General features: G+C 32.3%; 1 protein-coding gene across 1 annotated transcript in view; it reads right to left on the bottom strand.

Moving 5' to 3' along the window:
• Nucleotides 1-15182, bottom strand: part of Top2b (DNA topoisomerase II beta) — a 64890-nt gene that overhangs the window by 17836 nt on the left and 31872 nt on the right. The window contains exons 11-27 of the mRNA XM_005080981.4: nucleotides 14684-14822; nucleotides 13903-14060; nucleotides 13641-13766; nucleotides 12407-12517; nucleotides 12205-12310; nucleotides 11140-11249; nucleotides 10746-10838; nucleotides 10543-10657; nucleotides 9050-9171; nucleotides 8701-8849; nucleotides 7936-8167; nucleotides 5862-5996; nucleotides 4802-5002; nucleotides 4183-4378; nucleotides 3953-4044; nucleotides 1242-1397; nucleotides 992-1075 (exon numbers count right to left, since the gene is read on the bottom strand). Of these exons, the coding sequence (XP_005081038.1) occupies nucleotides 992-1075; nucleotides 1242-1397; nucleotides 3953-4044; nucleotides 4183-4378; nucleotides 4802-5002; nucleotides 5862-5996; nucleotides 7936-8167; nucleotides 8701-8849; nucleotides 9050-9171; nucleotides 10543-10657; nucleotides 10746-10838; nucleotides 11140-11249; nucleotides 12205-12310; nucleotides 12407-12517; nucleotides 13641-13766; nucleotides 13903-14060; nucleotides 14684-14822 (2325 nt within the window). The remainder of the gene's footprint in view (nucleotides 1-991; nucleotides 1076-1241; nucleotides 1398-3952; nucleotides 4045-4182; nucleotides 4379-4801; nucleotides 5003-5861; nucleotides 5997-7935; nucleotides 8168-8700; nucleotides 8850-9049; nucleotides 9172-10542; nucleotides 10658-10745; nucleotides 10839-11139; nucleotides 11250-12204; nucleotides 12311-12406; nucleotides 12518-13640; nucleotides 13767-13902; nucleotides 14061-14683; nucleotides 14823-15182) is intronic.

Raw genomic sequence — 15182 nt, 5'->3', positions numbered from 1 at the left:
ACAACACAACATTAGTTCTTTTGTTTGCTGCTGTTGTTTTTTTCCTAACATATAAGCCAAGAAAAAGAAAGTATGACTCTATTAAAAAAAAAACCTAACTAATTAATTCAGCCAATGTGTACTATGGTACTTAAAAGATCACAGAAGGAACCTGCAACAACAGCACTAAAAAGCTTCAAAAATTCCATCAGACAAATAATATAATACACTGTTTCCTACAAATTCTAATTGTAACAGAAGTCATGGGCAGGAAAAGTAAATAATGAAATAATAACACCATTAATAAACTGAAATATTGAAGTAAGTGAAAAAGTAGCATCATGCAATAGTAGTGGATGTTTACTTTTGGTAACTAAAATCAGACTCTGATGCCATTAATTTAATTCCAGTACTTTAAGAGGCAATTTTAGAAAGGTTTACATTTTAAATCTTTTTTCTACTTTTACTTTTTAAAATAGAACTCCACTAACATAAAAACATTGAAATTTCTTATAGTCTAAAGGAAGTCAAAATACCCATATTAAATCATATCCATATAGTGGCCTTACCTTCTTTTCAGGAAAATGTCAAATTAAATCAGTTAGCACAGTTAGAAGTCAGGTAAGAGAATTAAATCAAGAGAAAGGAATGGAATTTAATTTATTCTATATTGAACTCCATAGCACTCATATTCATCTACCCTAGAAACAGCTTTTCCTTATAATTTCATAGAAGTAAAGCTAGGTTGATCTTAACTTGGATTATAAATACATTAATACAGAGTTAAAGAAAAAATCTGAAGTAATTAAAATAAAAAAGAATTTTCATTATTATCTCAAAAACATTATTTTCAAGACATATTTAATCCATTTTAAAAATTATTTATTCATTTAGCAGTACTAGGGATTGAATTTAGGCCTTGCACATTCCAAGCCAATGCATTCCCACTGAGCTAGGCCAATACATTCCCATTTCCAGCCTGAAATATATATTTAATAGAGATTCAACATACATCCAGTTCTTCAACAAATGCTGCTAAATCTTCTTTCCAAAGATCTGAAGGAGACTTCCTTTTGAGATCATTAACTTCTCGCCCCTACAATTAAAAAAAAAAAAGAAAGAAAGACAGAAAGTAGTACAGTTTAACATTTAATAGTTTTTAAAAGTGTAAAGGACAAATCAAAATACTTTGGAAAAATAAAATCAAAGATATGGATAATACTGAAATAGTTCCAAATTATTTAACCCACAAAAGTTCATACTTTTGTATCTCTCTGCTTAATGAGTTCTTCAACTTTTTCTTTAGTAAGAGACCATAGAGACATATTTAAAATATAATTAAAATCAGGGCCTGAAGGAGTTCCTGAGTCAGAGGAACTATCGTCATGTTGGTTTTGTGTGTCTTCCTCTTCTGCTGCCTGTAAAAAATAACAAACTTTATATTAAAGTCTATTATAATATCAAGTCAGCATTTAATTTCATTGCATATTGGGCTTAGATGGTACACTGTTCGTGCTACTCATTTTAGGGTGGGAGGAATTAAATTTATGATTACCACCAAGATTGCCTAGACACCCTATTTCCTATGTTTAAAAAAAAAGTTTAAGATATTCTTAAGATATACAACAAAATCTCTAGAAGGAATAGTATGCTTTATCTCTATTTACTCAGAAATTTGATGAAAAGTTAATTGCTTTATTAAGTCCCAATTTGAAAAGGCACTGTATCTCAAAATTATTAAGCCAAATGTTTTGTCAGTAAATAAACATGAAACCTCTAATAAATCACTCATAAAAATGTTTTAATTCTTGTAAAAAAATAAATATAATATGTTACATATACTCACTAAGGATGAATTTTAATAAAAATTCCCTATTGTCATAGGGCTTATTCAAATGAGAACTCAGAAAATAAGTTAACTGAAGACTAAGTTGATGCTTTAAGGTGGAGAGATTTTCTGAAATTTTACTCATGATAACTGCAATTTAAAGGAGCCTCTTATGCTAATTCTATGTATGTTTCAAATTACAATGAATTCAATAAAAAGTAATTTTAGGTGCCATTGCCTTCAAAGGCTTAAAAACAAAGACATTAAATAAAACTGAATTAAAATTGGTTAAGACACTCAGACAATTAAAAATGACAAAGACACTCTAACAAGATGAACATTTAACAACAAAACAGCTTTACAATTAAAAATTTTAAAATAAAATAATGTATTCCTACAAAGTTAGGTCTGAGTGCACTTTGAAAATAAAATGATAAAAATTAAAAGTGTAAATCAAGATGATTCATAATACAAGTAAGACTATAAATTCAATTAAAGAACAGTTGATAGATGATTTATAAGTCCTAGATAATGAATCATAGACTTCTCTGCAGTTTTAAAAAATTCCTCAAGAAACTTGTGCTTCTGTGGAGCTGTGGAGCAACTGGGTTAGCAGCCCATTGTGAGGTAGTAGAGCACAATACAGTTCTGTTTAAAACTCCTACTTCAGAAGTCCATTTGGTGTGGTTTCATAACACCAAAAGCATTATCAATGAGCACTATTTGTGTATTTTACTATTAACAAGAAGGGCACTTTTAGAAATCAACAAAAAGTGAACTTTTCCATGTTTAATGACAGAATTCACAGGGTGAGAAATAATTTTCTAAGTAGCTGTTCTATAATTCTCTCTCTTGCCCCACACTCTAGAGCCTCTGATTTTGGTTCCTGAACTCCTTATTCCCTTCAAGTATATACTTAGCAACAATGCTGCAAAAATGCTCATAGTGATAATGGAAGCTAGTTTACCCATGAACTCTGCTCCCACAAGTAGGGCATTCTGAAACCAAGACACCCTTATATGTAAAAACTGAGTGAGCACTGAATTTAAACCAAAATGACAGAGAAGTTTGAGCAGGATATAAAGCATAATTGGAAGTTCAGCAATACAATAAAGTATAGCAAGATGAAAGAATGTGCTCCATTCATCATATTTGTAAAAACTGTCCATCTTGTCCTGTCCTACTTTGTTCAAATGCTGTATAAGCCTATTATCTTGACACTGCATAATTTGTTCTAACTTTACTCACTTTAACATATTTACTTCAAAATTATGTAAATAAAAGCAGCATTTGAATATAGTTTGATGAAAAATACAAAAAATTATGGTTGAGAACTCAAAAGTGAGGGAAATTTAACATATCAGTTCAAAGTATATCATACAATTTTAACTATTTTAAACAATACTAACACCACTATCTTATATATTCAAATCTATATCGGTATCTAAAACTATTAATCATTGCATTTTTTAAACTTTTCTACATTTCTGTTCTCAATCACAATGTGGTACTTCCTTTTAAAATCACCTTTTTATCAACACTAGTAAGATACTAACTCTTGAGGGGATCCTTAAGGTTTCAATATTTCATTCACTGAATTAATATTACTTTATTATCTGAAATGGACAACTTAATTACAGTGTTTAAATTTCAGACCAAAAATATAAACAGGCAGAACACATGCTTGATGTCAATGGTGTCAAAGAACATTTGTCTCTCATTTTCCCAGCCCCAACCACTCTAGACTAGGTAAGTGGTGACCAGATGCCACAGTATCATCACAGACTGGACAATGGAATGATTTGGAGGGCTACCAGTCTGGTTTTCAGATAGTATGAATGTACCTCATAGAAACCACCATGACAAATCAACCTCTTAATAGCAGACTTAAAGAAAAGATCAAAGAGATCTTCTCAACATGGTATCATTTCTTAGACCCTGGTGGAGACAGTGTTCTGGAATGGGTGTGCACTATAAACTCCTAGACTGTGTCTGCTCTGTAGGTAGGCAGAAGCTTTCAGTCCCCAAACAGCCAACTTAGCACCTTCACCACTTCTAAAGTCCAACTTTTGGGGTTGGAGATATTGTTTGTTTTGGAAGCTGGTTTTCAGAGCTTCTCTGAGGATCTTTTTCTCAAGTGATTACCTTTTCTTGTGCTTCTTTCCACGCTCTCACTGGGTCAGATTCATAACCTCTCTGGACTAACATTTGAATCAAATCTTTCTTTGACCTATTCTCTATGTGAGGGAAAAATAAAATTAGGATCAAGAAAAGAGATCAATTTGTATTTGCTTATATTCTACTGATAAAAATGTCTTAATAAAGACTTTTTTCCACTTTAACTAATGTTCAAATCTTTAAAGGCTATGCCTTACCAATAGTAATTTTCCCTTGTATCTTCTCTAAAATGAAACGGGCTTGATTATTAAGCTTTGTAGATTCTGCTCCCAACATTCCTACAAGCCATTCCTTCCGTAAACCATAATAACTTAGTCGTAAATCAAAGAATTCTTTCAGAATGTCTTGCACAGTTTCATACTTCTTCAGACATCCCATATGATCAAAGAGTACCTACACAAAATACAAAATTTTCTTCTTTAAATTTAATAAATTTGTACTGGTATTTTAATTTATATAATATCTATAGTATTTGAAATAACAATACCTCTGAATCCCACTGAAACAAAAAATTATTAATAACATTTCTATAAAATATTCCTTTAGTGGTAGGAATTTAATAAGCACAATTATCAAAAATAGCAGAGAGTTAAAAATAGTAATAACTTTTGATACATAAACTATTTTTAAAAGGTTTCTTAGTGGGCTGGAGTTCAGTGGGTAAACGCATATAACTTCTTGTAGAAGATGTAAGTTTGGTATCCAGCACCCAGAGGAAAGAAATTAATCCCTGGATTCTTAAGCATCTAAGCTTATAAGTATCACTCATATTATGATAATCCAATGGCCATTAAGAAAGATTAACTAATATATTACCATGGAATTACAGGTAAGAGTAGTTTGAAGTTTAAAAACTTTATGCAGTCCAGCAGCTTCTGCTTGTGCAAGTTTTTCTTCTGTCATTTTCACCACAAATTTCACAGTTGTATCAGTATGATATTCTTTGTAATCTGAAATTAATGCTGGTGTTTTATCTGTTCCATTAAGCATAGGTTCTAGAACCTGCTCCTTGTATACCTACAAAACATTTAAAAATACAATAAATATTTTTATAACACACTATCATGTTCTCATTAATCACATAATCTTTTAAAAATTCTCAAATCTTATGGAGGCAAAAAGGAAATTCTTATCTTTGTAGTTCTGTCCATCACTACAAAGGTAATATATGGGGATATAGGTGGTAGTGAGAAAAGACATACAAGGGCATGGTTCTGGTTCTCATCCACTTAAACTCTAAAGGCACCATAAAGTCAATGGATATAAGAACCATGACATTTGCTAGACCCAGTAGAGTGTATGCACCCTATTTAGATTTAAAGCAACTGATACTGATCTGAATTTACTGAGCATATTTATATAGGCTTACAATATTTCTCATTCCATGCCTTTTGTTTTAAAACAAACACAAACATACAATCTCTTTAAAAATGAATGAATGAAAGGAAGAAAGATAGCACCACCTAAGTCAGTGGTTCTCAATCTTCCAAATGCTGTGACCCTTTAGTATATATAGCTCCTTATGTTGTGGTAACCCCAAACCATAGAATGTTTTTTTGTTGCAACTTCATAACTGTAATCTTGCTTCAGTTATGAATTGTAAAGCAAGTATCTGTGTTTTTGAATGGTCTTAAGCAATTCTTGTTAAAGGGTAGTTTGATCCTCAAAGGGGTAATGATCTACAGGTTGAGAACTGCTGACCTACTATAAGACACACTATTTTTTTATATATGCTTAAAAAATTCAAAACACAAAATTCAAATACAAGGGTAAAAAATAAATATATAATCAAGCCCTATGCAGACACAGAACAATTAGGTGTATTATTTGTGCCATAAAGAATAAAACAATGCCCTTCTAACATGGTTATACTAACCTGTGTCCAAGTTCTAACTGGAAGTTCTGTAATCTCTACTGTGTTTCTATCCACCACAAATATCTCCCCACTGACAGCATACTGGTTCTGACCAAGTTCTTGGATGGTGCCTTTGAAGTTTTTGTAGTTTGGAAGCTGCAGGGAGATGGAAACAACTTAAGAGTTTGACTTTGTTCTTGAGTGCCAGTACCACCTCTAAACAGCCCTTAGGACATGGTCTACTTATAATGGCAGGTTACTCTGACTGAAACTAAACGTCTTATGCTTACTTGTTGCTCGTTAAGTTCCTTGATCTTGAATTCATAGCTTTTGTCAACATAATCTGAACATCACCTAATCTTCTCAACATTTTTCTAGTCTTCCTAGCCTATTGCCCTTGAATTCCTTCTATATTAGCTGAATATTCTATAAATTCAAACTCCTGATGCTTCACACTGAATGGCTTGTAGTTTGGATCCAACTGAACTTTCTAATTTTTATCTGATTTTTCTCTGCAGAACTACTACTTTTCTCCCATGCTCTGCTTGAAGATTGTGAATTTTTGTTTTACCTGCTATCATTTAAATAGTTTGAATGCTTCCCCAAGGTTTCATGTGAAAATATAATTACTATTGTAAGAAATATGACTGTGCTTTTTAAAGGTAAGGCTTTTGAAGAAATGGTTAGGATTAATTAGGCAAGGTCATCAGGGTGAAGCCCCATGAAAAAATCCTAATACTACTGAACCCTAGTAACTATGTAAGTAAGGAGGCCAGAAAGACAGCGAATGTATGCACACAAGTACACACATACACATGTACACATGTACACACACTCCTTGTTTCTCAGCATGCGAAGTCCTATACTGCTAGAGGACTCTGCCAACACAAAAGCCATCACTAGAAGAGGCCTCTAGGCTCTGAAACTCCAAAATTATGAAGTGAAATAAGGCCCTTTCCCTCAAAAAAGTAGTCTGTCTTGGGCATCCCATTATGATAACAACAACAACAAAGGACTATGTGTACTAACTCTGACACACACTCAGCTCACCATTTTATTCACCAACATAAATTTACTCATTCTCAACCAAATCACCATTGGAAGAGGTTATTTCCTCCTCTAAAATCCATACTTGTTTCTGTCACTAAGAAGCTCAACATATAGCCAGGGACATTTTGTGCATATTGAGTATCTTTGATTACTATAAATTTCAAGCCCTAAATATCCTTTCCTGAAAAGATATTAACTTTAGAAAACAAAGACCCTAACTCTTTAATTCACCTCTTAGCACAGGGCCATGTGATACAAACACATGAGAAGCATATACTAATAGAGTATACTAGCTCAATCATTATTGAATGCATCTAAAGCAGTTTAAATAGAATACTATCATAAAAAAGTAGCTTGGAGCTTGGGAACTTAGTAAGTAAGAATGTTTGCTGTGGATGCATACAAGGCTTAAGTTCAAATCCCCAATATCCACATAAAAAGTAAGGCATGGCTGCATACACCAGTAACGCCAGCATAGGGAGGCAGAAACAGGTAGATATCAGGAGCTCACTGGCTACCAGTCTAGCTGACATAGCCAGCTTCTAGTTCAGTGAGACATGTAATCACAAAACAGTAAGACAGCGAAAGGGGAAAGAACTTAATGCCCTCTTCTACAATATACATGTGTGTACATATGTCATTATAAGGAAAAGTTTCATAACTTAATACTTTAAGGACAAAAACAAAGCTATATATGAGTGTAATAAGGATACCATTCTCTATATAGCTCAGAAATTTTGAAGCCTGAAATACAAAGTACTTTAAATTTTCTTTTGTTTTTTTACTATGAGAAAATAAGTTTAATTTGTTTTTAAAATGTTTAATTGGTATCTGTTATTTCAGCTTGAAAATTAAAACTGTTTCTTTCCATAAATCTTATTTTCAGACTCATTCATTTATATCTTTCATGTAAGAAAATATACATTTATATCCTAATAGGATCCATTCTACAATGGCTCTAAAATAAAAAGATTGAATTATTTTTCTAAAAATTGTCATTTATCCATTATTATTTAAGTAAACAACATAGGCCACAAAAACTTACCATGGGATGAGGGTCCAAACCGTCTAGCATCCGTCTGACATTGTTCACAATTTCTCTAGCATCATAGTTAGGCAGTTTACAAGCCCATCCAGTCCCAATGCCCTCTGCACCATTAATCAAAACCATAGGGATTATGGGGATATACCACTCAGGTTCTACACGCTGATTATCATCATAAAGGAACTTAAGCAAGTTATCATCCACAGCTGGAAAAAGTAGTCTTGCCAGAGAGCTAACAAAAGGAAATAGGAGAATATTGCTCTGAGAAATGGGACTTCATAAGGACTTGACATTTTAAGAAAACCCTCTGGAAAGAATACATTTTTAATAATTTTACTATATATTACAATAAAATTCACCTAACATTAGTACAAATGGCATATTATTCCCAAGCACAAGCAAGTATAAAAAAAGTCATTTTTACCTAGGTAGTTAATAGTTACTTTCTTAAATTCTTTAATATTGTTAATAACTTCGTAAAAAATTCCAATTATTCTAAATAAAATACCTAACCCATTTTTAGTCTAAAGAATAAAATTAAGTGAAGAAAAAAGTATATAGTTATTAGCACTGATTTTTACCAAGAATGCATAAAAGTTAAGGTAAAAAGACTTCATGTTATTTGTAACCAAATAATTTGGAGTACTCACCTTGCATAAAATAACTAAATGATCCTCTCTCCACTGCTTTCATTCTACTAAACTTTTACTTGATATAACCAACTTCAAATTGAACTTTATGTCAGTAAGTTATCAAATTATTTACCTTAACATTGTGAAAATATAGCGAGGGCTTGCAGCATCTTTGCCACCATGAAGCCGTGTTCCAAACTGACCAATGGGTTGAAGCAAGTTAATGTTGTTACTGCCCACAAAATTCTGAGCCAAATTTACAATAGTCATCATCAATGCTTGCTACAGAATGGAAAAAAAAAAACAGAATATACGATTAATAGCCTAAGTTTTTTGAACCTATGCTTCAATTTGTATTCAAATCTAAACTTTCTATTGCATTTTCAAAGATCTCATCAAAAGAAAACTACTCTATTATGAATAACTATCATTTAGTGTGTCAATAATTACTGTTTTCAGTTGATGCCACTCTTTATGCTTACTTCTCCATGATGATAAGCAGACATTTCAGCAACAGATCCAGCCAGCTGGGCGACTTTTACTTCACGTTTATCATTCCTCTTGAAACAGGTAAACAAAACTTTTCGTTGGCCTGGTTTGAAGCCTATTTTTAAAAAGAGCAACCCTCCTTTTAAAACGCTTTAAAACTACTTTAAAAATATTGTCACTGCATGAATCTTAGTCTAGCCTTCTTTCCCAAGATCACCTTCACAACTATCCTCTGGTAGGCCATGTAATCTATGCTGTCTCTGACCTTCCATAAAGTTTGTTGACCATTCTTTTCTGTCATTTTTATATGTTATAAATAAAATACCTTGTAATATCAACTCTTGTAGTATCAACATTACATGTTTGGGAGAAAAAAAAAGACATTTACAATTCCAAAAGAGTACCAATTAAAGACCTTCTGTACTTAAAGAACTTTCCAGAGGTATCATACTTCTTTCATGTGACCCAAAGCCAGCTGTAACATGACTATTTGCAAACAAACAGCTTGATGATTTTTATTAGCATCCATAGTCAGGAAAACTCCTGCAAATGTTTACTATAGTAGTTAAGAACATAGACTTTAGAATCTTGGTAATCTGGATATATTCATACCATGTGAATGAGCAAATTACTAACCCTGAAAGCAACTGAAATAATAAGTTTTCTAATGATCTCAGTATAAGATTAGGTGAGAATGTGTGCTTCCTTCTCCTCCCTGCTTGAGACCAATGAACACCGCAGTAACCTTATCTATATATGCTGACTACTTCATCTATCATTGTGAGGCCAGAGCTGTAAGAACTAAGATCATAAAATATGGCTTTTCCTTTGAAAATGATGTAACTGAGGAAACAAAATTAGCAGATATAATAGGGGGAACATAATAAGTGACATAAAAGTTCAGGCATCTGATATCAATTTAAACTGAAGGAACACTTCACAGAAAGGAGATAAACTCAGGCTAGACATGATAGATGGACAAAACTGCTATTTAATAAAAAACCAAGCAACACAAAGATGGACAAATTTGCTATGACTTACATAATTGGGGGTAAGGTGTTTTCCAAATAGGAAAATCAGTTCTAATAGAAAGTTTCTAAATTTTTTAAGTTACATAATTAAGTGACATATAAAGGCATTTTAAAAACATTTTTCTGATAAACTTTTTTACTTAATTTTGGAAATTTCGATTTTAGAAATTATTATTTAAAAAAAAAGAGCTTTAAAAATTAGCCTTAATTTTCCTGAAAAACTGAAAGGAATATAAAGACTTCAGCTCTCCCACAACTTATCTACCATAAAAGCTTTAAGCTCTTTTGAATAGAATCTTCATATTTTTATGATTTTAAGTAAGAATTTTAAATGAACCATAGACTGGTATTTTAAATAAGAATTTAAAGTGGACCATATGAGTGGAGTAAAGTACATGAAATTAAACCATACAGAACATGCAAAGATGAGGAAAACTTTCACCCAGATTACTCACCATCCACAAGTGACGGTATAGATCTCTCATTGTCTGAATTTGAGAAGAGAATCAATTCCTTGTTGATGAAATCATTGTATGTCAAATGCTTTGTTGCTGTTCCATATAAAAATTGCTAGGAGAAAAGTCACAGAGCAACACTGTCACTCTTACTGCACGAATCTCAGTCTCACCTCCTTTCCCCAGACCACCTCATGACTAACCTCTGGTAGGCCATGTAACCTACGCTGTCTCCGATCCTCCATAAAGTTTGTTAACCATTCTTTTCTGTCATCAATCTTCTTCTTACTAAATGCCTTAAGAAGTACAAGTAATAATGTCACACATTAAAGTTAATTTCACTATAAAAGCTAAATTTACAAATGCTAAATTATTAATTCTGGATAATTAAAGTGCTTTTCCTAATTTTTAAATAAAATTATATTTGAGCTGTGTCTTTCTATTAAAGAAATAATAAAGTCAAAAGGAAAAAAAATAATTTTACAACTTTAGATACTATACTTTCAAGAAAGACCACACAAAACTAGCTCTGGAAGAAAACATACAGCAGGCAGGGAGTACCTAAATTAAATTTTCTTTTATTAACAGCATAATTACCAAGGTAATGGCAGCATCATCTTCAGGACCAGCATATCTAAACAAAATACGATGCCTTTCCATATCGGCAAAATATTCCTTTGCTTCTTTAGCTGTACTGGTACCCAATCCTGTATGATTTAATATAAAACAGGGTCACAAGTAACAATGACTATTCAAAAACCATCAAATGAAAAGCTTATAAAGTCATTAAGTCGGTACTTATTGATCAAGCTTTAAGACAGACAAAACAATATATACCTCCTGACTTAATGAAATAATGCTACATATAAACAATTGTTTCTGTCAAGCAAATCTAATTCAAATATGACCACATTCTGATTTAAATATCAGATAATAGAAAATATGCAGAAAAGAACTTACTACATATTAAATGAAACTAAAAGAGCACAATGAGCAAAATTTAAGATGCGGGAAATTTACACAGAACGAACAAATTTATACAGATTATATAAGCAGTCATTTCACAAAACTTAAAAATTCCTTAATGAATTAAAATGAGAAAATATGAAAAGAGAAACATGCATGAAATATGAAAAGATTACATTCAAAGATTTAAGAGACCCATTAACCAGATATTAACTATTTGGATCTTTACTTAGAATATTAGAATTGCAATATACTAATGTAGTCATGAGGAATTTTAACATTGTTTGAAATTTTAAATATGTTAAAGAATATGGATACTTGTTTAGATGCATATTAAAATAGAGACAGCTGAAATACTGTAATGTCTAGAAGTAATTTCAAATTAACATGGGGTGCTAAGAAAGGCTAAATGGTTATGAAAATAGTGATTGTTAAAATGCATAAGAAGCCCCATTCTTACACAATTTGTGGATGTGAGTGTGTACCTGTGATAAAACTTAAGTGCTAAGAGGAAATTCTGCAGTTTCATTATTTGTGGAAATTCAAATTTTTTCTTACATAATTTTCTATGAAAAAAAATTCAGTCAGAGCAAACTGCTAGTTCTAAAATCCAAAAGACCAACTTTGAAGGTATTTTTAATGATCTCATAAAAATAGATTACATAAGCAGTCATTTCATAAAAATTAAATACAAACCTTTGTAGTATTTTATTTTCCAGGCTTTCTGGTTTTCTATATGTTTTTTCCATTCATCAAATTCAGGAATACTATAAAAGGAAAGTTCCTGCTTATTTTTGCTTGCCTTAAATTAATTTTAAAAAAGAAAAGAAAAAGAAATTAGTTCTTCCACTAACACTTAAAAAAAAGAATGACAAAATTAAAACAATGAAAGCAATACCTTTACAATGGGAGTAATAAATTCTTCAAGAAAACCATGCTTCAGAAGTGATGGCCAATTGTGATGAATAAAATTGATTAGAAGGCCTTTGATGTGAGAACCATCTTGATCCTAAATAAAAATTTTTTATAAACTATGAGTACTTTTAAACAAATTTTAAAATATATGAGTGAAGCCAAGACAAAATTCCATTCAAATTGTAGATAAGTGTTTTATAAAACAGTATAGATTAGAAGACTAAAAGAATTGTCACTTAGAATATAAGCATAATTAACAATACACTGAATCTACCTGTCCACACATAATGTATATGTTGTCAGTATATATGTTATATGGTGAACCAGATTACAGAATGTTTAACAGTGGAAAACTCAAACATGGTTATAACCTCACTTTACTGGGCAATTGAAGAGGAATCTGTTGAGTATTTGCATGTCTTCTCATGACAAGAAAGCTGAAAAAAAATCTACTTAAAACTATACTGCAGCAGGCCGAGCGGTGGTGGCGCACGCCTTTAATCCCAGCACTAGGGAGGCAGAGGCTGGTGGATCTCTGTGAGTTCGAAGCCAGGCTGGACCGACAGCCTCCAAAACAATACAGAGAAACCCTGTCTCATAAAAACAAAAACAAAAAACAAAAAAAACCTATACTGCAGCTTTTTCTGTTGAATTTCTCCACAAAAGCTTTTACATTTTAAAAGACAATGTTGGTTGCATATGAAGTTCTTCCTCTTTCAATATTTTAGTCTTTCTTGATTACGGCTATTTTAAAGTCCTCCTGGGTTTTGGCATCCCAGCTCAGGTCAACATGTGCCAATAGTGACCAGTAACCTACTATGTCACTGTTTCTCACTTACAAATAGACCATTTCATTCCTATTTCCACATAGGCTTAGTCACTGTGATACAACACTGTGTCCTGTTCTTTTCAAACTTGCTGTATTTAAGAACATTTTTAAATAAGCAAATAGGTTAATACCTCTCCCCAAATTAAATAATATAAAATGAACTCCACACTCCACACACAATCACTTTCACCTATGTTATTTCCTGAGACAGTTACCAAGAGGCAACCTAAGGGTTAGGGATGTGGTAAAACATTTGCCTTAGGTGCAGCATGAGAGCGTACATGTGCATGCATACATACATACATACATACATACATACATACATACATACATACATAGGACAATCTCAAGATATAAACTGCAAAAATGTAATAATTTTCAGACCAACCTGATCAGTCATAATCATAATCTTTCCATAACGTAAGGTTTTCAGAGATTCTGCATCATCATAACTTTTCTTATATTGTAAGCCCACTATCTTAATAATATTGTTTATTTCTGCATTTTCCATAATCTATAAAAAAAGAAAAACATTGAAAGCATTTTTAAATTGTTATAGTATTTGAAAAGTGAGTCATAATCTACATTTGAAAATTCAGTTTTAGTAATATGTTAGAAATGTCATGAATACTCGTGGGATGTACACAAACCTGTTTATGAGACGCTTCTCGCACATTGAGAATTTTACCCCTGAGTGGGAAGACTCCATATCTGTCCCTTCCAATCACACCTAATCCAGATACAGCTAGCGATTTGGCAGAGTCCCCCTCTGTTAATATCAATGTACACTCCAGGGAATGTTTGCCACCTGGAAAATATTTTCAAATTATATATATTTTAAGTTCCCTCTTTTATTGATGAGAAAAATATAGCCAGAAAAATTATCACAACAATGATAATGGAAGACTAAGACTCACCTTATATTATGCTTAATGAAGATTAAACTGTAAATACATTGTATTGAATTCCCAACCTCTTAAAATAGTAATATATAGTACATAAAGCAATTCCTCCCTACCATCCATCCTTCCTTTTCTCTATGCATGTATGATGCATATGTCCTTATGCAGAAGGAAAATAGTTGTTGTCCTCTATTGCTCTTCACCTTATTAACAACCTTGAGACAGAATCTTCACTGAACCAGAAGCTCACTATTTCAGCTAGACTGATTGGCCAGCAAACTCTCGGGAGCAACTTGCATCCATATCCAGTTCCATGCTACAGTGCTGGGGTTAAAGGCGCATACAGCCATGCCCAGCTTTGTACATGTGTGCTGGGGATTCAGACACAGGTTCGCATGCTCTACTGCTAGGACTTTGCCACTGAGTCATCTCCAGCCCATATGAAGCAATTTCAATTACACTCTGAACAGAAAATAACTGAATAAAGTAAAGGTTAAACTAATTTTTTAAAAATGGGTTTGATTCTTACCAGCATCATTGGCATCATCCAGTTTGGGAATGCCTTTGATCTTACTGTATTTTACTGATGAACACTTCTTATTCAGCTGAGTCTGAGCCTTAAATTTCACCCAGTTTAATATGCTTTCTACAATGCCACAATTAGAGGCCTTAAAAATAAATAAATAATTCAAAGGTCAATGGTGTAGAAAATAAGCTGAAAATTCATAAGTTCACCTAAAATTGATAAAACTGCCTATGACAGCTAGAATTCAGGCAGTTTGAAGACAAAATTATAAAAATGATGATAATACATTCTAGTAAATTTTACTCCATGACAGTAAAACTGAATTATAGCTAGTTTAGTAAAACTAACTCAGGTAATGAAAAACAAACATGAGAAAATCCTGTTATAGTAAACTTCATGAAGAACATGTAAGGCTCTTATAGTAAGGCTTTTACTACAAATTAACATCATAAAAGTTTAACCACCCATTAATTTACTAATTGGCAAATTCAGACATTGACAT

The sequence above is a fragment of the Mesocricetus auratus genome, unplaced genomic scaffold (assembly GCF_017639785.1).
Source record: "Mesocricetus auratus isolate SY011 unplaced genomic scaffold, BCM_Maur_2.0 Super-Scaffold_100006, whole genome shotgun sequence".
NCBI lineage: Eukaryota > Metazoa > Chordata > Mammalia > Rodentia > Cricetidae > Mesocricetus > Mesocricetus auratus.
Note: the sequence above shows the minus strand (reverse complement) of the source record. Positions and strands in the feature narration are given on the sequence as shown.